The following is a 20233-nucleotide window of genomic DNA, read 5'->3' on the forward strand; positions in this document are numbered from 1 at the left end:
GTGCCACAAAAGGAACATTAAATCTTATATTTCTCTACCCCTAAAATGCTCTTGTCCGTTTCTACAGCTTGGCTTACAGAATTCTGCCATGTTGCTTGGTCGCCTTCTCACTTTCTGTTTTCTCCTCCATCTCTTCTTTTTCCCTTCTACCAATCACTAAGTTCCTGTTCTTATTTTATGCAGAAAGTTTGCCTTTTTCTTCTGCAGCTTTGGTACCTGCTGAGCTTCTCCTTGGGGTCTTGAGGTGGCTTCACACTTTTAACTGCTTCTCCTCATAATCACAAGATGACTGCCAGTGCCAACTGGGGCAGCCTCCTTCTTTGTTCCTGTCAGTCAGCTCAGGCTGCTATAACAAAATACCTTAGACTGGCTGGCTTAAACAACAAACATTTATTTATCACAATTCTACAGGCTGGAAGTCTGAGATCAAGGTGCTGGCAGATTTGGTATCTGGAGAGAGCCCACTTCATGGTTCATAGATGGCCATCTTCTTGCTGTGTTCTCACACAGTGGAAGGGGTGAGAGAGCTCTCTGGGGTCTCTTCTTATAAGGGCACTGATCCTATTCATGAGAGCTCCATCCTTATGACCTAATCACCTCCCCAAAGTCCTACCTCCAAATGCCATCACGTTGGATATTAGTCTTCAACCTATGAATTTTAGGGGGACATAAACATTTAGTCTATAGCAGTTCACATCCAGGAGAAGAGAGAGAGAACCTTTCCCATAGCGAGATGGAATTAAAGCTTTTCTCTTTGGTCTGACTGAGCTAGCTCGAATCACATGACTACCCGGGATTAATAATATTCTCCAGGAACATACCATGTTCCGAGCTGCTTAAGTATGGGTGCTGGAACCTGTCTTTCACTGGGATGACTGTGATTGGCTTGGAGGAGACCAATCAGCCACACCCCTGGGGTCAGCCTCCTTTGAGGCCCCGGATGGGTTAAGTGATGGGTGGATGTCTGAACAAATGTGAGCTTTGTCGATAAGGAAAGGGCAGAGCAAAGACCTGGGTGTCAGTGGCACAGCCCCTTGGCCCACCTTTGATTTCAACTGAAGTTGTGGTGGGAAGGTCCATGCAAACCCAGACTCACCTAGCACCGCTGGCTTCCCAGCTCAAGCTTGCAGTGTCTTCCATATTTTCCATCCCTGTGGGAGTCTCCCAGAGGTGTTGGCTGATGGGGACAGGAGCTGGTGAATAAAAGCCAGTCTTCTATTGTCATAGGTGGAAAATTGTGAGAAGCATGCCAGACCATTTGGACCTTTCTGGACCCTTCTCAGAGAATAGCAGTACCCAGCCCCATTGCTGCAGCAACAACCCCGCTGACACACCCTCTGTCTCATTCTTCTTGCCCCCTCACTCCTGCTTCCTGGAATCACCTCCAAAATAAACCATGTGCACTCAAGCCTTTGCTACTGGGGAGCCAAAACTAAGGCAAAGGGGGAATTTCATGGGTCATCCCCAATAGTTCTGCACCTTGCCTGGGTTAAAATTACGGGCTTCCCTGGTGGCGCAGTGGTTGAGAGTCCGCCTGCCGATGCAGGGGACACGGGTTCGTGCCCCGGTCCGGGAAGATCCCACATGCGGCGGAGCGGCTGGGCCCGTGAGCCATGGCCGCAGAGCCTGCGCGTCCGGAGCCTGTGCTCCGCAGCGGGAGAGGCCACAACAGTTAGAGGCCTGTGTACCGCAAAAAATAAAATAAAATTACACACATCTTATTAGACATGTGACCTTGGGCCAGGCACCTGTCTGTGCCTTGGTTTCTTAACCTTCAAAATGGCCATCATAATGGCACCTAATTTGTAGAGTTGTTGAGAGAATGAAAAGAGGTGATGTAGATAAAGTCCTTAGAACAGTGCCCAGCACAGGGTAAGTGCTCAATAAATATGAGCTGTTTGATTACATTTTAAATTAATAATAGATCTCGCAGGTCTCTCTGTGTTTGCACTTCTAGACTAGTCTCAATGTATTTGCCTTGCTTGCAGGTGAAGAAAGCCAGCGTGAATTAGCTTAATGAAAATGGAATACTTGGTTATGCCCTTGACTGTGGGGTGAAGCTGGGCCTCAGGGAAAAGTGGGTTCAGAGACTTTTTTCTGTCGCTTGGCGAAGGGACTACCTCCCCATAACAGGAATGTGGCTGTCAACAGGGATTATATTTGGCTTTTAGTAAGAGAAGCCTGACAAGAGAGGCTTAAAACACCTTAATGTGTTTCCTCTCATGAAAGAGAAGCTGGAAGTAGGAAGTCCAGGGCTGGGGTGACTGCTCCACCGTCACTAGGGGCACAGGCCCTTTCTGTCAACTCCATCATTTTAGAGTAAGGTGTTTATTCTCAGCATCACCTCCTGGTTCAAGACTGCTGCTGAAGTGCCAGCCTGGAAGAAGGTGGAGAAATGGAAAGGCAAAGATATAACCCCCTCCTTTTTAGGGCGCTGTCTCAGAAGTTCCACATAACACTTTCCCTTGCATGTCATTGACCAGAATTTGGTCACATGGCCACCACTGACTGCAAGGGCAGCTGGGATATGTAGTCTTCATTCAATGTGGCAATGTGCTCAGCTAACAATGGAGTTCTCTTATAAGGAGGGAGAGAATGTATGCTGATAAGTAGCTAGCAATCTGAGCCACAGCTCTCAAGTTACAGGTCTTATGACTCAGAGAGGGAGAGAGGAAATTTCCAAGTTCTAGTCAGATGCTCACATCTGAACCAATCATCTATGGCTATGAGGGACAAAGACTTTTTTTTTTAGGCATAAGCCACCGTTATTATGACTTAAATGTGTGCAGTTCATTAAAAAAATAATTACTGGTTATCTGCTATTGACTAGGTACTGCACTAGACCCAGGAAATTTAATGATAAGCAAAAAGACACTGTCAGTCCCTTTCTCATGAAGCTTTAATCTAATGGAGGAGGCAGAGAATAACCAAATAATCACACTGATTAAAGGGAAAGTGTGCATTGATGGCAAGTGCTGTGAACCAAGATCATGTGGTCCTTGGGGAAGTGATCATCCAGCTGAGAGATGCAGGATGAAAAGGCAATAACTAGTCAACAGTGGTGGTAATGGCAGTGCAAATGGAGTATGTTACTGGTGGTGAGGACAGCTTATGCAAAGCCCCTGTGGTAGGAGGGAGCAAAATTGCTAAACAGAGGTGGCTGGAACTCAAAGAGCAAAGGGGCTCATGGCTGAAGGTTCAGCTGGAGTGATGGAAAGAGATCAGGTAGGTCTTTGAAAGCTGGTTCCTCTCCCCCCCACACACACACAGTGGGAAGTCATTGAAGCATTCAAACAGGGAAGGGGAATGGGAGTGACATGATCAGATCTGCATTTTTTAAAAGGTCCCTGTGGTCACTGTGGAGAGAGGGAGGGAAGTGGTGGAGGTAGAATGGATCCAGAGAGACCAGTGAGAAGGCTGGTCCAGTTGTTCCGGTAAGAGATGATTGTTGGTAGCTATGGACTAGGGTGGAGACTGAGAAGACGAAGAGGAAAAATAAACAGAACCTGATGGATTGGATGGAAGTGTAGGGAAGACAGATGCAGGAGAGAACCAAATCATGGCTTCAGACTTGGGCTGGCCTATGGTACTTTTGGGATATCCATGTGGCAGTGGTTTGCAGGCAGATTTGCGGCTCAGAGAGGAGGTCAGAAATGAAAATGTAAATTACATTACATTGATCACAAATGTAAATTTGCGAGTCATCTGCATGTGGGTGAAAACTGAAGCCATGGGTGTGATGAGATTTCCTCATGAGAATACACAGTGAGAAGAGGAGTCTGGGAGAGAACCCTGAGGAGCACAAACCACGACAGAAGAAGGAACAGGAAGTGGGTTCCTTCCTTGGGCATAGGAAGGTGAGGTTGCAAAGATGCTGGACAGAGCAGCCAGACAGGGCAGAGGAGAGCCGGAGTTGCATCCTGGAGGGCTTCCTTTGAGAGAGCTGTGAAAAGCAGATTGGACGATATGCTAATTGAGGTGCTCTGGGCTGCAGGCAACAGGGACACAGGCTTTTGCATCTCTGCTCTGCTGTCTAGGCTGTGTGGGCTTCGTGCTAGGGCTGGTTCCCTTTAAGGTCACAAGATGACATATTAGATGTTTATAAAATGTTGATCTAGAGTGGGTTCTGTTCCCTGGACCTGAAACAAATGTAATTGATGCAACAGCCAATCAGGGGCAGTGTGTAGCTACGGAGAACTGCGGGTGGATGGCTAGGGAAGGCATCAGGTGCCTGGGCCCCTCAAACCTGCTTTGGAAACTTTGTAGGGGATTTCCACACTGCTGTCATTGCTGGAGACACCTGGCACATAGCTCAGCATGCAGCCAGCCTGTCCAGAGGTGTGTGAAAGGAAAGATGGACAGGTTCTAAAAGTGCAAGGAATTCCCTGGCAGTCCAGTGGTTAGGACTCTGTGCTCTCACTGTCGAGGTTCAATCTGGGTTCGATCCCTGGTCTGGAACTAAGATCCCACAAGCCGTGCTGCGTGGCCAAAAAAAAAAAAAAAAAAAAAAAAATGCTGAGTGCACTGTCTACAAAAGGAAGAAAACCGAAAGGTGGCCCAAGGGGAGATGGAGTTCCACTCCCAAGCCCCCAGCCTGGCATCGGGCCCTCAAAGCACACAGCCTCCTCCCCCCACCCCGTGGGTCTGTGCTGGGGGTTGGAGTTAAGTGGCATGGTGCTAGTAGTCCCCAGGGAAGTTTTTAGTAAGGCAAAGGCAGGATTTGTATTTTGAAAGATCACCAAGCCTGCTGGCAAGGAGGATGGACTGATTGTCCACTGTCTTCCTGAACAGTTTTGGTGACAGGTAACTCAGGCTCTAGGGGCAGCTCATTGTTTTGGGACAATGTTGCCTGCTGAACCAAAGTCAACCTTTTTGCATGCATGTACTTGCTGCTTGTATGACCACTAGGGCTGGCCAGAACCCCCACACCCAGAGCAGCAGAGGGTGAAGTGGGGAAGGATATAGGGGCTGTAAACTGGCTGTCGGGACAAATCTGACCCACGGTTATATTTGTTTGGCAGGTGCAGTTAATTTGAATTGCAATTCTTTAAGGTGAGACACGCTGTTTCCTGTCAGTCATAGGCACAACCATCCCCTAATGTCTTAGGGCAACGTGCTTCATTCCCTTATGTTATTAATCTGGGTCTTGAACCCTTTCAGTTTGCAACCCCAGTATTTGAGGACTGTTTAGGACTGAGGATGCCTGGGACCTTGTGGATGTCAAGGGACCCCTGGAACTGTGTGACTGCTGGTGGCAGCTACAGGCTGGTCAGACGACAGGGAGGGAAATTGAGTGGAAAAAAATCTGGCTGCCTCTCAGATGCCCCCCGCCCAAACCCGTCCCCATCACAAGGTCTAGAGGCACTGGTGAGTGGCCAAAGTCCCTTTAATATCCCTGAATTGCCTTACAGGTAATACTGCTGGAGGTGAGGAAGGGATGGGGGTCTGGGGTAGGAAATGGGGGAGGAGGAGGGAGGGAGAGCGCCAAGCGCTCATACAAAATATGGCCAAAAGGCTTAGCATGCATGGAAAATTATTGCTGTCGGAAGTTCCTATTTACAGGATCAACACCCTCCGTAATTGATTCTGAAACCCCTCTCCCTTTCCGCATCCCTGCCGCCTCGCTTCCCCGGGTGGGCCTGGAGCGGAGAAGCCCTAGAGAAGTGCCCCTGCTCCAGGGGCCCCTCCAGCCTCCACCCTCCTTTGCGGCTCAGGGGAGAGGGGGAGGGTCCGAGAGTCCGGGACTCCTGCCCCGAGCTGAGCGCCTAGAGATGGGGCAGTGGAGTGTGCTTAAAGCAGAGGGGGCCAGGGTCCGCGAGCGTGGAGGTGTGTGCTTCGGTCCTCGCCCGGGCATGCAGAAGCGCGGCGGGGGAGGTAGTGGCGGCCAATGGGGACAGCTGGCAGCCCCGGCCCCTCTGCCCGGGAGAGTTGCATAGACGTGGCCGGGAGGGAGCGCTCCTCCCGTGGAGTGGAGCGGGCCGGAGGCCCCAGCGGGTCCGGGGCTCAGTCGGTCCCTGGAACCTGGGGTCCCTCGAGAAGAGGAATAAATAGGAAACATATCGAGGAGGCTCCTCCCTCCGGTCTCCCTGGAGTGGGAATAGAAGGCTCAAGAGGATGAGGACCTGCCCCATGACTGGGCCTCCTGATGTCCCCCATCCCCCAGTTGAGGGTCATCAGGCTATCCCTCCCATTCTCGCGCCCCCTTCCCCAGCAAGTTCAGGCTCTGATGAGGGTGGGGCTTCTCCCTCACTCCCTGAAATGGGGTGTGTTGGGGTGGCAGGCAGCCCTCTATGGCCTTTGCTGCCCCTCTCCTTGCTTGGCTCCCTGACCTCCCAGTCCAGCTGGGAAAGCCAGACCATCCCTGGTGAGGCCAAGAGATTAAATAGAATAATAAATAGATAAATCAATAAATACACAAATAAACTGGAGAGGCCCAGCTGGATGGGGAGAAGGGCATTTGTGAGGTGCCCCAGACCTCACCCCAACGAGTAAGGAGGGGTACCTGTAGTCCTGTGGGTGGGGAAAGTGCTCAGAGAATCTGGGGAGAGGCTGTCCTGGGGTGAGAGAGGGGCTACATTAGGGGGCAGGGCCCTGAACTGCCCCTCAGGTCTGCCCCAGGTCAGGTGAACTCAGAGGGGTGAGAGCTGCTAGTGGAATGAGGGATCTGGAGAGAGTAGGGGTGGGGATGGGTGAGAAGGCCCCCCGAGGATGAAGAAGGTGGGGTGGTGGTGTGTGAATGGCTGGACCTAAAGCCGAGGTGAGGAGGGGATCAGGGACAGAGTGGGGACTCCAAGAGGAGTGAAGATTAGATCCCTCAGGCCTGTGTCCTGGTGTGGATGGGGCATCCATTGCAGGCGTGAGTCAAAGGGGGGTTTAGGCCTTACATTGGGGGCTCCAGTAGAGAACCGGTCTGAGACTCAGCTCAGAAATGAGAGGAAAGGTCTGCAAGTTAGAAGGGGAGAGGTGCAGAGTCTGGGTGGGGGGAGGGGGGAGAAAATTCCGGCTCTAGGGCCCGGGAAAGGTGCGGACCTGGTGCCTGAGTTGGGAGCCTTGAGGGCGTGGACAAGGGGTCAAGGTCCGAATCTTGGTAGCCGGTAAGGACGATGTGGGTCGGGATGTACTGGGGAAGTCAGTGCTGGAAGCGAGTTCTGGGTTAGGGGTGGAGAGAAAAGTTCCGGTCTGGGAGCAGGGTCCCCACGAGGGGCGTGGGCAGGGGAACGCAGCTGGGGGACGCTGAGGGCGCAGGTGGGGGGGCCCCGGGAATGTCGGGAGGCTCAGCTGGCGAGGCCGGCGGGGGGTGGCGGGGGCGGCTCGGCCCCCTTGACGCAGGCGGCCTCGCAGTGCTTGTGGAGGTAGGACTTGAGCGCGAAGGTCTTGTCGCACTGGCGGCAGCGGTAGTGCTTGAAGGCCGAGTGCGTCTGCATGTGCGCGCGCAGGTTGGAGCGGTCGGCGAAGGCCTTGCCGCAGTGCGCGCAGCCGAACGGCTTCTCGCCCGTGTGAGAGCGCATGTGGCCCTGCAGAAGCCAGGGCCGCGAGAAGGCCTTGCCGCACACGCCGCACTTGTGGCGCAGGTTGTGCGTGAGCACGTGCATGGCCAGCGCAGGCATGGACACGTAAGCCTTGCCGCACGTCGGGCACTTGCGCGCCAGCTGGCTGTCCAGGCTGCGATGCGTCTGCTTGTGGCGGCTCAGGTTCGACGACGTAGCGTACGTCTTGCCGCACTCGGCGCACGCGTGCCGGTGCCCGCCGCCCGCCGGCGCCCCCGCGCGTCCCGCGCGTCCCCCAGCGCTTCCGGCGTCCCCCGCGCCCCCGGCATCCCCGCCGCCCCCGCCGCGCCGCCGCCGCGAGCGCCCGTCCGAGATGAAGAAGGCGTCCATGGAGTAGCTGTCGGTCACGGCCGCCTCCCCGCGGAAGTAGCGCGCCGACAGGCTGGACTGCGGACTCTCGGGGTCGCTGTACTCCTCCGGCGCCGCCGGCGGGTACGCGGGCTCGGCCGGCCCCAGGTCCAGGCCCGGCTTCTGGTCCGCATCGTAGCTGCTGGGGGGCAGGCAGTGCGGGGCGTAACCTGGAGGGGGCGAGACGGAAGCGGGGAAGGTGAGGCGCCCGGGAGGCGTCCACGTGGCCGCTGTAGGGAAGTGACGGCTGCTTGTACGATAGCAGTCGCTGTCCTGCGCCTGTGCTCTGGGGGTCAGGCTGCCCGAGTTCGGATCCTTCCTCCGTGGGCCGCAATAAAAATCACCCCACCCCATCCTCGTGCAGCGCGGTGAGGTCAAGTTCTACTGGCTTTGTGTTGACTGTCAAATGCTCACAGCCACGCAAGGAAGGTATTATTATTGCACCCACTTTACAGATAGAGAAACTGAGGCGTATAGTCTAAGCCCACAACTAGTAATTGATGGAGCCAGGATCCAAACCTTGGCAGCCTGACGCTAAAGTCCAGGCTTTCTTTATTCCAGCAACATTCTGCCAGTTCCAGTCCTAGGACTCACCTGAATCTCAGTTTCCTCATCTGCAAAATGGAGCTTATGATCGGACACTCCTTCCCAGGGTCTTTGGAAGGACTGAGTAAAGTGATGAGAATGATGCATGAAGCACTTCCTGTGCGCCAAGCTCTGCCGCCATGCTTTACACATGTTAACTCATTTAATCATCACAGACCCTATGAAGTAGATCCTGTTATAATCCCCATTTTACATATAAGGAAATTGAGAGAGAGAGAGAGAGAACACACAGTAATTGCTATATAAATGTTAGCTATTATAATTATGCTTTTTACTTGCTTGAAAAAGCGACTTCACTGAAGATTATTTAATTGTCTGCCTCCCCCACCAGGCTGTGAGCTTCCCGGATGGGATCTGTGTGCCTGGCTCAAAGGAGGTGTGCAAAGAATATATGTTGTATGAAAGAATCACAATCCTGTTAGACCCACCTCCCAGGGTTGCTGGGGGATTTAAAAGAGGTCACGTATGTGGCATGTAATAGATGCTCCAAGAAGGGAACTTCCTTGTACTTGCTCCCAAGCCTGTTTTGCTCCCTGCTCCACTAGAAGCCTTCTGGAGTCCCCCTGTGAGATTCATTCCCGCCCCCCCAGCCCCCACCCCTCTCTCCTCTCTAGAGTTGGGCCAGAAATCCTTTCCATTTTGGGATCCAGTGACTGGTGGTGGGTGGGCCAGGGCATTCGACAGGGGCTTTCCAAGGGCAGGGGCCACCCTGATTTGTCTCTGCTTCCCTGGGCCTTGTGTGGTCCCAGCACCCTCCTTGAAGACCCTGGGGTCTGGGCTCCCAGGAGAGTTTCTGTTGTAAGCAGGGAACTGGATTCAGAGCTTTCGTCCCCTTAAACAGCCTGCCTGATTCAGCCTTCGTGCTTTTGCCTCTCATAGGGCACTTTGGGATGGTCACAGGGTGAAGTCTGTGTGCAGACTGTCCCCCAACCTGGAAAGCAATGGTGTACCCTTTCTTTCCCTCTGCCCACACAGGGCCCTCTGAACACAGAGATGATTGGGGATTGCGGGGGTGGAGGACTCAGTAGGGAGGGGCACTGTAGTCAGATGCAGAGAGGGCACTGGTGGTGGCAGCTTTATAATGGGGGGTGCTCAGCCTCTCAGCACCCCATCTTCCCCTCCTTTGGTCTGGAGGTACCCCTACCTCCCACTCCAGGAATCAGGCCTGGTACTAAAGCCCCAAAGTGTTCAGGGAGTATTGTTTCAGACTGAGTTGAATACCTGTTGGGCACACCCAGACTCCCTCTTTCTCCTTCCGTATCTCTTCCTGTTGTAATTACTGATGATAATGGCAACACTAGCTGATATCTACTGAGCGCTTCCTAAGGGCCGGGCTCTGTGCAAAGTACTTCACTCCCATCACCTCGTTGAATCATCGCAAAAATACCTGTGTTACAGATAAGGAAAACTGAGGTTCAGAGTGGTAGTGGTACTTGCTCAAGTGGTACTTGGCTCAAGTGGTAGTGGTACCACTTGCTCAAGTGCTACCACTCTTGTACTGAGGTTCAGAGTGGTAGTGGTACTTGTTCCACCACTACCACTTGCTCAAGTGGTAGTGGTGGAACAAGAGTTGGAACCCACTGCACTGCTCCCCTTGTTTTCCACATGCTGGGAGGTCCCTGAGGAAGGGGCCATGGCTGGGTTGTTCACCTCCTATCCCCAGTGCCCCAGCTAGTGGACACTTGATAAGTATTTGTGAAATGGGTGGTGAATGGGAGATAAAGATTTGCCAGGCCAGCCTCAATCCCCGGCCCAGCAGGGTCTGCCATAGACCATTCTGTGTCCTTGGTCTTGGGACAACTTGATTCCCGACACTGATTGTAGCTGGGTGACCTGGAGCAAGTTGTGCATCTTTCTGCATCTCTGCTCCTTTCTCTGGGTATGGGGATAGTATAGAATGCATTTGGAGGGGGTCACTGATCATGTGGCCAGTGCCTTGCACGTGCTGTTATTAAGGAAGGATGGCGTATTGGTTAAGAGCACAATTTTGGCAGCAGACTACCTGGGTTGAGTTCCAGTTTTACTATTCCCAGTTGTGTGATCTTGGACAAACTGACCTCTCTGTGCCTCTGTTTCCCCAGCTGTGAAATGGGGGAAAATAAAAACACCTAACTCATACAGTTTGCAGTGCAGAGTCCGTGAATAAGCAAACAATAAGTGAAAAGTGAACAAATAATAACCAACACTCCTGGAGCACTTATATGTCAGATACTATTTAAAAGCTGTACGCACGAATGCATCCCACCCTCATGACTCTGAGGTTGTACCATCTTACAGATGAGGAAACTGAGGCATAAGGTAATTAGGTAACGTGCCCAAGGTTGCACAGCTAGTAACTTAGAGACAGGATTCCAACCCAGTGCCTGGCACGTTGGCTGTTATTATGAATAATAATAACAAATCTCCCCAGGTGGGTTTCTGTGCTGCAGTTTTCTTGGCAACTGCACAGACACATTTTGCAGCTCCAACCTGGGCCACTGTTTCCTCACCCAAGATGTGTAATTTCTGGTTCATGGTCTGGTGAGAAAAATTCTGGTGACCCACGTTGGTAGGAGCTCAATGGACCGGGCAGTCCTCACTGCAGCAGGGCCCTATTTCTGTGGTTCCCTCTGGTGGTGGCCTGTAGTACTGCAGCACCTTTCTCGTCGCTTGGGATCTCTATATATTGTAGAAATAGGGGCGCCTCAAACAAAGGCTCCTCCTCAGCTTAGGGACAGATGTGAAATTGCCTTCCAGACAGGAACTTTGGGGCCAGACATGATGGCCAGCAGCTGCGGAGTTTGGCATGGGTTGTGGGGTGGGAGTGGAGGGTTGTATGAGAATTTATGTGGTCATGTTGGCAGAGGTGGTTCTAACTTACTTTGTGACCTTGGTCAGGTTCCTTAACCTTTCTGGACTCTGCCTCTACCAGAAGAAGGTTGACTGGGATGCTCTAAAAACACTCTTTGCGTCGTGGCTGAATAGACCCCTCAATGATGCCCATTGTCCTGTCCCCCATCCCCCAACCGCCGTCAACTCCACCTCATTCTCAGATCCACAGACCTCTCCCTACCTATGTGACCTCGGGCAGGTTATTTAACCTTTTTGTGCCACATCTGTATAAAGGAACTCATAATAGGATTGAATGAATTAATGGTGTAAAATACTTAGTACAATGCCTAGCACACAGTAGCCTCTCACGCTGTAATTTTATTGTCATTATTATTGTCACTACATCTCCTAGTGATATCCTTCTAATCTGCTAGAGAGTGAAGGGGACACACATGGGTATCTTAGGCTGCTGTGTGACCTTGGGCAAACAACCTCACCTCTCTGGGCCTCAACCCTGGAGAATCCTTTAGGACACTATAGGCAATGCTCGTCTGACTCTGTGCATGGAACTCAGACAAGTTTTGGGTGCCTTCCTCTGCCTTACAGGTGACTGTAGAAGGCTGAGTTGCTTGTCCCCCAGCCAACAGGGTGAGAGAGGCCTCTCTTGTTTGGGTCCAGATAGAGGCAGGGAGGCCCAGGGACTCAGAGAGAAGAGACTTGGCTCTCATCCTGGCTCTTTTACTCATTCTCCAGCTGTGTGACCATGGGCAAGTCACAAGGCCTCTCTGGGCTCCAGTGGCCCATTTGAGGGGTAGGGAACAGAGCCACTCCTGTGACGTGGGGCTATAGGGAAGGCTTAGAAACACTTTGGAGATGTAGAGATGTCATGTACATGTCACCTGAGAATGACTTTTGGTTTTCCCTACTCAAGAGTCTTGATATTTTAGACTGAAGGTCCAGAATACATTTTTAAAAAATTCTGCAAGGGAAAAAAATTCTGTAAGGGAATTTTATGAGAAATCAGGTGCTGGGTGCTTTGCAGACATTGTCTCTTCCAATTGTCTGACCCCTTGGGATGAGGGTGGGGGCATCTCTGAGAAGTACTTCTGCTCCTACTGCTTCCAGCTCCCCCTGCGCCCTCTCCGTGTGCCAGGCACTGCGCCAAGCCCAGAGGCCCAGAGAGGGGAGAGGAGTTGCCAAGGTCACTGGAGGAGGAGTAAGGCTCAAAACCCTCCAGAGTCTGTGTTTTTTTCCAAAACCCCTGAGCAGGCATGGAGACCTGCTAGGGGAGGGAAGATTTTCAATTGGTGGGAGGAAAGGGTGGTGGGTTTCTTCAAATACTACCACCCAGCTGGCCTGTGTCTGATGGGATGATGGGGAATTGGGGGTGGGGAGAAGCTATTCTTCTAGAAAATGCACCAGCCCTTTGTAAATGATCAATAAAAGTAATGACTAACACTTATTGAGCACTTACTGTGTACAAGGCACCCTGCTTGGTGCTTTACGCACATTAGCTTGTGTCTAAGGGAATGTGGTGGTCACTTGCCCCGGTGCCCTAGTTCTACAGAAGCTGAAGCCCAGAGAGGAGACTTTACCAGATCACAAAGCAAATTCGCACCAGAGCTAGGCTGGCCTCCTGACTCCCAGGCCAGTGTTCTTTTTCCCAGTCTCTCTCAGATTCCCAGTGTTGCAAACTTCCTCCAGGGAATTTCCAGCCCAAATCCCACTTCCCTGTCTCAAGATGAGCAGAAGAAGAGAGGGGCCTAGTAACGGGCCAGCTTCCCAGGTGGCCCACTTTCCTGAGGAGGGCCAGGCCCTGCTAGGTGGGGGGGCTGGAGGGGCTGCTGCATGAGTTTATTTAGAGCTGTGTCTTGCTGTGCCAGGGCCTCGGGCCTCGAGAATCAGCTCCAGCCAGCTGAGCAGAAAGCCAGGTCTGTCAGCAGCAAAGCAGGATAAAAATAGTTTCTCCTGTCTGCTCACAGAGCTGGGCAAAGGGGCTGGTACCTCCCCCTCCCCTTATTATAGCATCTTTGTTAGCGGTTCCCTGGGCACTGGACCAGAAATGACACCCACCTCCTCCAAGGGCCTGGCAGCTGGTACACCTGCCCACTGGGGAGGGGGGGGGGTCCCTGAGTCCAGATGAGTGGTGGGCAGAGTGAGGTCTGGCCCAACATAACCAGGTCTGTAGGGTGCGGGGCTCGTGCCCACTGACTCAGACCCAGGGAGTGTTGAGAGGATTCCAGGGCCCCTCCCCACCATCCCTCCCTCCTGAAATCCCCCATATTCTGGTTTTTCCTGACTGTGACCCAATTCCCGTGGCCCACAGGGAGGTCCACAGCTCTGCAGGAATCAATAGGAAAGATTTTTCAAGGGGTTGTGGAGATAGGCATGGTGGCTAAGGGTCTGGAGTTGCCCAGCACTGGTTGGTGGAGCAGCCTCTTGCTCCCTGCAGGGTGTCTCTGGGGCCCTTTCTGGGCCTCCTTGAGACTGGCTGTCATGCATAATGCACATTGTCTCTCCAGACCCCCTGCTTTTCTGCCCTACCCTCTCTGTGCCCCAGAAGGTGCCCATGCCAACTTCCCTTCCTAGCCAAAGGCTGGCAGTGGACACTTCATCCCAGGGGAGCCCACAGCTGGAAGGAGGCCAAGAGTTCTGGGGGGCTCATCTCTCTCAGCAGCGTCTCGCATGCCCCCCAGAGGGCCTCCAGGCTGTGGGGATCCCTGGAACGTGTAGATGAAGCACCCACCAGGGAGGGGTGATGCAGTCTGCCATTTATGCCCTTGTCATCTCGGGCAAGTAATCTCTCTGGCCTCAGGTTTGCCTCTGGCGCTTGAAGCTAACCTTCCTCAGCACTCTGCTCTCACTGCCATTTGCCCACTGTGTGTGTGTGTGTGTGTGTGTGTGTGTGTGAGTGAGATGGGGATATATAAATTGCTGTGCTGCTACAGGGACTTGATGTACTCTCCTGTCCTCTCTCAGAAGCCACAAACTGAGACTGTCTGAAGAGTGGACACTCCGTCTGGGCCCCTCATGTCCCCCTTGTGACCCCAGGCTTTAAGGGGGACCAGGGGCCCCAAATTCAGTATCCCACATGGACCCTGTTGTTCCACATTCCCAGTGACTAATTCTTAGGAAAATCAGATTTTTTTGGTCCCTAGAAGGTCAGAGCTGAAAGAGACCAAGTTTGACTGCTTCTTTTCATAAGAGAGAAACTGAGGCTCGGGTAAGGGAAGATTAGTTCAGAGCCACAGAGAAAGCTGATGGTGGCTCTAAGACTTGAGCCAGCCAGCCTTGAGAATAGACCTGGACATGACCTTGGACTAGAAATTGGATCTGGATCCTGATCCTGGAGCCTGAACGTTGACCCGGACATGGATTGAAACTTGAACTTGGACATGGATTTGTTCTGAATTTTGGAGTGGACCTGTAACCTGGGACATTGACCTTGGACCTAGACTTTAGACCTTGTCCTAGACCTAAGATTGGACATGGACATTGGACCTGGACATTGGACTGGACGTTGGACATGGACTTTGAACCTGGACCTCTGACATGTCTCTGATCTTGACCTTGGACCTGGACCAAGACCAAGATGCCCGGGGCAGAACACTCATATGGGCCTGCTGTGTGTCCTTGGGCACCTCCTCAGCCATTTCTGGGCTCCCTCTGCCAAGGGATTGGGGCTACCCTTATGCATTCCTGCTCCCCAAATGGGCTTTCTGAAGTGTGGGGTAGATGTGTAGCAATTGGGGACTTTCAGCCAGGTTCCCAGGCCTGGCCTGGAGCGACTCCCCGGCGCCATCAGAGGGGGTAAGCAGAAGCGGGTGCTGGTGTAATGTGGTCAACTAGATAAGCCTATGGGCAGAAGTAGGAGCACATCCTCAGCTGCTGGGAGGCTTAATGTAGCTGCAGAGGGCAGACAAGTGCGTTATTGGATTGGCATTGAGCCCTCATCTGCCTGGGTCAGATGCACTCTGAAGGAGTTATGGGGGCAGGATGGGGTGGGGGTGCAGAGGAAGGAGGACCTGGCATCCAGCTGGACTTCAGAGTTAGGGTGTGAGGAGAGGTAGACGTCCACCGGTCCGTGGAGACCACTGCTATGCAGAGGGATGGGCAGCAGCCTACCCTGAGGTGGCTGAATCCCTAGCATTCCCCAGGATGGGGGCCTAGGCCTGTGAAGGGGCGGGCTTCGTAGAGTTGGAGGGCGAGGTTCTGAGAGGGTTAGGAGGATGTGAGTTGGCATCTCACCGACAGACTGAATCTGTGCTCGGAATCACCCAAGGGAGAGGAGGGGAAGGGAAGTCTCCGTGGAGGCAGAAAGCAGTGGAGGACGCAGGAGGAGAGAAGGAGGCCTCGCACTGGAGAGGACGGCGGAATTAGATCTGCTCTCCCTTCTTCGGGGAGCTCCGCAGAGAGACCTGGAACCTTCCCCATTTGTGGGGCTTCTCCTTCCCTATTTAGGGGTTCTGTGCATTCAGGGGGAGACTGGAGACCAGATGCACCTGCCACACCCTCTGGCCAGCCCATGGAGGCTGAGAAGGAAGGGAGTAAGGAAGCAAAGAAGAGCATTGCTGGTGTGTGTGTGTGTGTGTGTGTGTGTGTGTGTGTGTGTGTGTGTGTGTAGGAGGAGGAGTCCTCCAGGAATTCTCCAGCACTCCCAGCCTTTCCCTGAGCTGGGGGTACACTCTTTAATTTGGGGTCCTGCATCTTCATCAGTTAGGAGCCTGTGGTTCCCCTGACCTCCACATTCATAGGCTCCCTTCCCCAGATTCCCCTCCCACCAGTCTCATCCTGACCCTGCAGGGATGGCTTGTAAGAGGATCTTTCTAATAACTGGAACTATCTCCAGCCCCAGGCCCTCCCCCTTCCCTCCCTCCTCTCTCCTCCCCCCCCTTCTCTCCCTCACTCTCCTCACCTCCCCCCCTCCTCTCTTTCTCCTTGTTTACCCAGCACACTTACACACGCTGAGAGAGAAAAACGTCAGCTCAGCAATTTTTCACACTTCCCTCAAATGCTCAGCAAGGTTATTTCCGGCAGAACGGAGACAACGGACCGCTAGGAGCCGGCAAGCTCTCTGAGGACCCCCAGCACCCCTACCCACCCGTGCAGTGAGGGAGCCTTCACTTCCCAATCTGGCCACACCCCAGGGGTGGAAGAGGCCCCCGATAACAGAACAAGGCAGACCCTGTGTTCCCTGGCCATACCAGAGCTTGAAGGGTCATCCCCTGGTCTCCGACACTAACCATTTACTGCAGACACTGCCAGGGCACCCAGGTCAGGGTGCCTGTCCTCAGCATGGGGCAGCCTGCAGAGACTGAAGCCAAGAAAAACGCCTGGCCTCAGAAACTCTGCCACCCTCAGCCAGACATCAGATGGTAAATGGAGCCCTACAGAAACCCTGACAATGGCCCCCTGCATTCTCTTAGACCCACATCCAGTCATCTCCACTGCCTCCCAACCTACACTTGACCTTCACAGAAGCTGAGCTTGTCAAAGTTGGAAGAATACTTAGATCATGCCATCCAAACTCTTTCAACTGCTGAGGAGGCGGAGGACCAGAGAAGGGAAGGCACTTGCCCAAGGTCACAGAGCAAGTCAGAGACCTAAAGCCCAGGCCTCCCAGAGTTCCAGACCAGATATCAGACTATCAGGACAGCCTCACGATTCCCCAGAGGGAGCTGGTCTGGAGCCCTTTGGGGAAAGGGCCAAGGACAGGGATGGTTCTAGGGTATCAAAGCTGGTAGAACATCCCTGCTGATGGCTTTGCCCTTACCCTGCTTCCCACCATTCACTCAGGGGCTCCTTTCAAAGCTTTTTTGGACTGAATTCAAGGCAAGGCGTTCCTGCCTCCCTCCTGAGGAACAGTCTGCAGTTTTGGCTGTGCATGAGAAATTCTCTGGGCTTCTCTAGGTTTTCTCAGCTGGCCTGGGACAGGACCAAGGGGGACTCAGCGGGCAGAAGCCCAGGGCTTTGTGTCAGTTCCCCAAGGGATCCACATCCCAGGCTTGCAGGCATTTCCATTTCTACCCAGGTCCCCAGCCCTGGCATGGCCCCAGGTCTACCCTCTGTCCTGCCAGCACTCAGATAAGCCCAGCCACATCCCTGGGCTTCAGTCCTCAACCCCAAGAGGTCCTGGGGTCAAGAAAAGAGGACAGTAGAATATGAGACATCTGGGCAAAGAAAAAGGGAGGTTGATTCTCTTGGGGATCTGGGGGAGGCCAGGAGATGAGGGGCTGTAGCTGTATCCCTGATCACTCCCTAATTTCTTTGACCTTGATGAGGTCACAGAGCCTTTTACCCAGCGCCCTCTTGCTACCTGGCTTGGCAGAGTGATGGAATGTGGGTGAAGTGCTTGGAAATCCCTGAGGCAGAAGCTCCCACCCTCCTGCCTTTGCCATCTCAGCTTCCCCCCTCTTCTTCAGTCCTTTCTTCTCTCCTTTTTCTCTCCCCTCCTCTCCCCTTCTCTCTCTCTCTCTCACACACACACACACCCCAAAGCTGATGCCACATGTGATGTCAGATTTCTTACTGCCAAAGGGATGCCCCCGCTCCAGACACCTGTCCTGGTGGGGACCATCAGAGGAGAACCCCTTTGTGATCCCCTTCATGGGGGATGGGGTCCACAGAAGCAGTCTCTGACTTTTCTCCACACCCTCCAGAGATCACCCCCTTCTGGGCGTGAATGACCTCTCGTCCCCCAAACCCTTGTCCCTACAGGCACTTGCTCTGAAAAGAAATAGAGTGTGTTGGGGGTAGGGGACTGACGAAAAACAGCAGGGCTGGCTCTGGAGGGGAGTGAGAAACTGGAGGGGGAGGGAGTGCAGCCCAGGAGACCAGGATCCACTTTGGGGGAACCCCTCCTAGAAATTCCCTCTTCCTCTCAGTCCCCAGGACAGGCCCAGCCTTTGGCAGGCGTGCGGCTGAGGGTAACAAAAGAGTTGCCGAGAGAGGGGCCCGAGAACACTTGTCTGGCATCGCCAGGGGGAGTAGGCTTGAAGGGAGAGAGGGTGCCCCCAGCCACCCCCCGGGAACCAACCCTATTTCCCCAGGGATTGGTAGTCCAGGCCGGTTTACCTTCCCCATCAAGGGAGCACTCTCGGGCAACCAGCCTCCTTCCCTCAACCACGGAGAGGGGACCCTCAGATTGCCTTATGCATTAGCCCCCCAGCACTAGCCCTTCATGGGCACCTCTCTCTCTCCATTCTCTCACCACCCCTCACTCTGGCACCAGTCTAGGGCCACAACTTTCAAAGTCCGGGCAGGCGCTTGACGGCGGGATGGGCCGACCCTGCGACTTTCCCTTTGTACGGACCTGGCCCTTGCCCCGCCCGCCCAGCCCTTGGGAAGCCCGGGGGGCGCACACAGCCAGGGTCATCTCCTCCCGGGGTTCCCTACCGCGCGCACCCCTCCTCGTGGCCCGAGTTGGGGAGGGCCCAACTCCCCTCCCCTCTTCTCCCCCACCCCCACCCCCCCGCCGGGTCCCACTCACCGTTGTCCTCGGGCGGCCCCCGGGCGCCAGGCAGCACGTAGGCGGTCTCCAAGGGGTGATAGGTGGGGGCCGGCACCCCGCTGCACTGGAAGCCGTCCCCTTTGATCTTCTTTACCAGGAAGGAGCGGGGCATGGTGCGACTGGCGGGGGGCTCGGCGGGGGCACTAGCGAGGGGCCCCGGTGGGGGCAGGCGGCCAGCCGGGCGCGATTGGCTGGCTGTGCGGGGTTTCAGCACTGGACAGCTCCCAGCGGGCGGGCGGCCGGCCGAGCGGAGCCGGCACCGGTGGCGGCGGCCCCGGCTCTGGCTCTGGCTCCCGCTCGGGCTTGGCGGCGGCGGCGCGCAGACAGGCGATCGCTGGAGCTGTGCTCAGCACTCCGGCTGCCGGCTTTATATGGGACGCAGGCTGGAGGAGATCAGGTGGTCCCCTAGCAATGGAACTGTTCAGCGCTCTAATCCATCAAATGTCCCCCAGGACAATCGCTCCGCACACGTTCCCCTGAACCGGCGGCGGTGGGGGCAGGCCAGGCTCAGGGAGCAGCGGGCAGGCAGGAGGGGAGAAAGTGAGGGTGAGAAAGGCGCAGAGATATAGAGAGCCGGAGAAAGGGGGGGAGGGAGACAAGGGGGAGAGAGAGAGAAGAGATACATAGAGAAAGACAGAGACATACAGAGAAAGAGAGACACACACACTGAAAGAGGTAGAAATAGGAGCAGAGAGACCAAGATAAGGACAAAAAGACACAAGAGAGAAACAGAGAGAAGAAAGGCAGAGATGGAGAGAAGTAGCAACACACACACCCACGGGAGAAAAAGACAGCTCCAGATACACAAAAACAAAGCACCCCAGGGATGCAAAGAAAGGGAAAGAAAAGTGCAAGACAGCGAGAGAAAGAGAGGGGAGAGGAGGTAGAGTGGTCTGAGCAGGCGGGGTTCAGGCACATGGGGACAGGGAAGGGAATGCAAAGAAAAGAGTGCGAGCTCGCCAACGGCGATCCTCCTGCCGCCAGCCCTCTCCCGGTCCCCCAATTTTGAAGGGGCTAGTTTGGACACTCAGCTTTAACTAGGGGAAGTCATCCCCCCACCCCAGCTTGGCCTCCCACTGAAGCCCCCTGTTGGGTTTGGGGTTTAACTTTCATCTTCCAGAACTGATGGGGGGAGCAAGTGCCCGACGCCGATGCCCAGCCCCGCTCAGCCAGTCCTGTTCCGGTGCCTAGCTCAGGCGCGCGCTGCAAGAGGAAGTGAAAATCGTCCAGTAATTAATTTCCCTGCTGCCGGGGGGGTGGTGGTTTTGACACATCCGAGGCTGTGTCTTTCCCTGAAGCGGGGAGCAGACAATAGAGACACGTGGACTGGGAAGGGAGAGGGGGGAAGGGAGGGGGAGTGGGGCTCCCGCTGGAACTCTTCGCAGGTCAGCTCCTTTGTCTCCAGGAGGAT

At 54.2% G+C, this 20233-nt stretch overlaps 1 protein-coding gene across 1 annotated transcript; it reads right to left on the bottom strand.

Moving 5' to 3' along the window:
* Positions 1-7274: 7274 nt before the first annotated feature.
* On the bottom strand, positions 7275-18934 carry SCRT2 (scratch family transcriptional repressor 2). Its single transcript, XM_029219402.1, has 2 exons — positions 18802-18934; positions 7275-8065 (listed from the first exon to the last, which is right to left on the bottom strand). The coding sequence occupies exons 1-2, from the start codon at positions 18932-18934 to the stop codon at positions 7275-7277; spliced, it is 924 nt and encodes a 307-aa protein (XP_029075235.1).
* Between the last annotated feature and the right edge of the window lie 1299 nt (positions 18935-20233).

Source organism: Monodon monoceros, unplaced genomic scaffold, assembly GCF_005190385.1.
Source record: "Monodon monoceros isolate NGI ecotype Baffin Bay Population unplaced genomic scaffold, NGI_Narwhal_1 Super_Scaffold_13, whole genome shotgun sequence".
NCBI classification, from domain to species: domain Eukaryota; kingdom Metazoa; phylum Chordata; class Mammalia; order Artiodactyla; family Monodontidae; genus Monodon; species Monodon monoceros.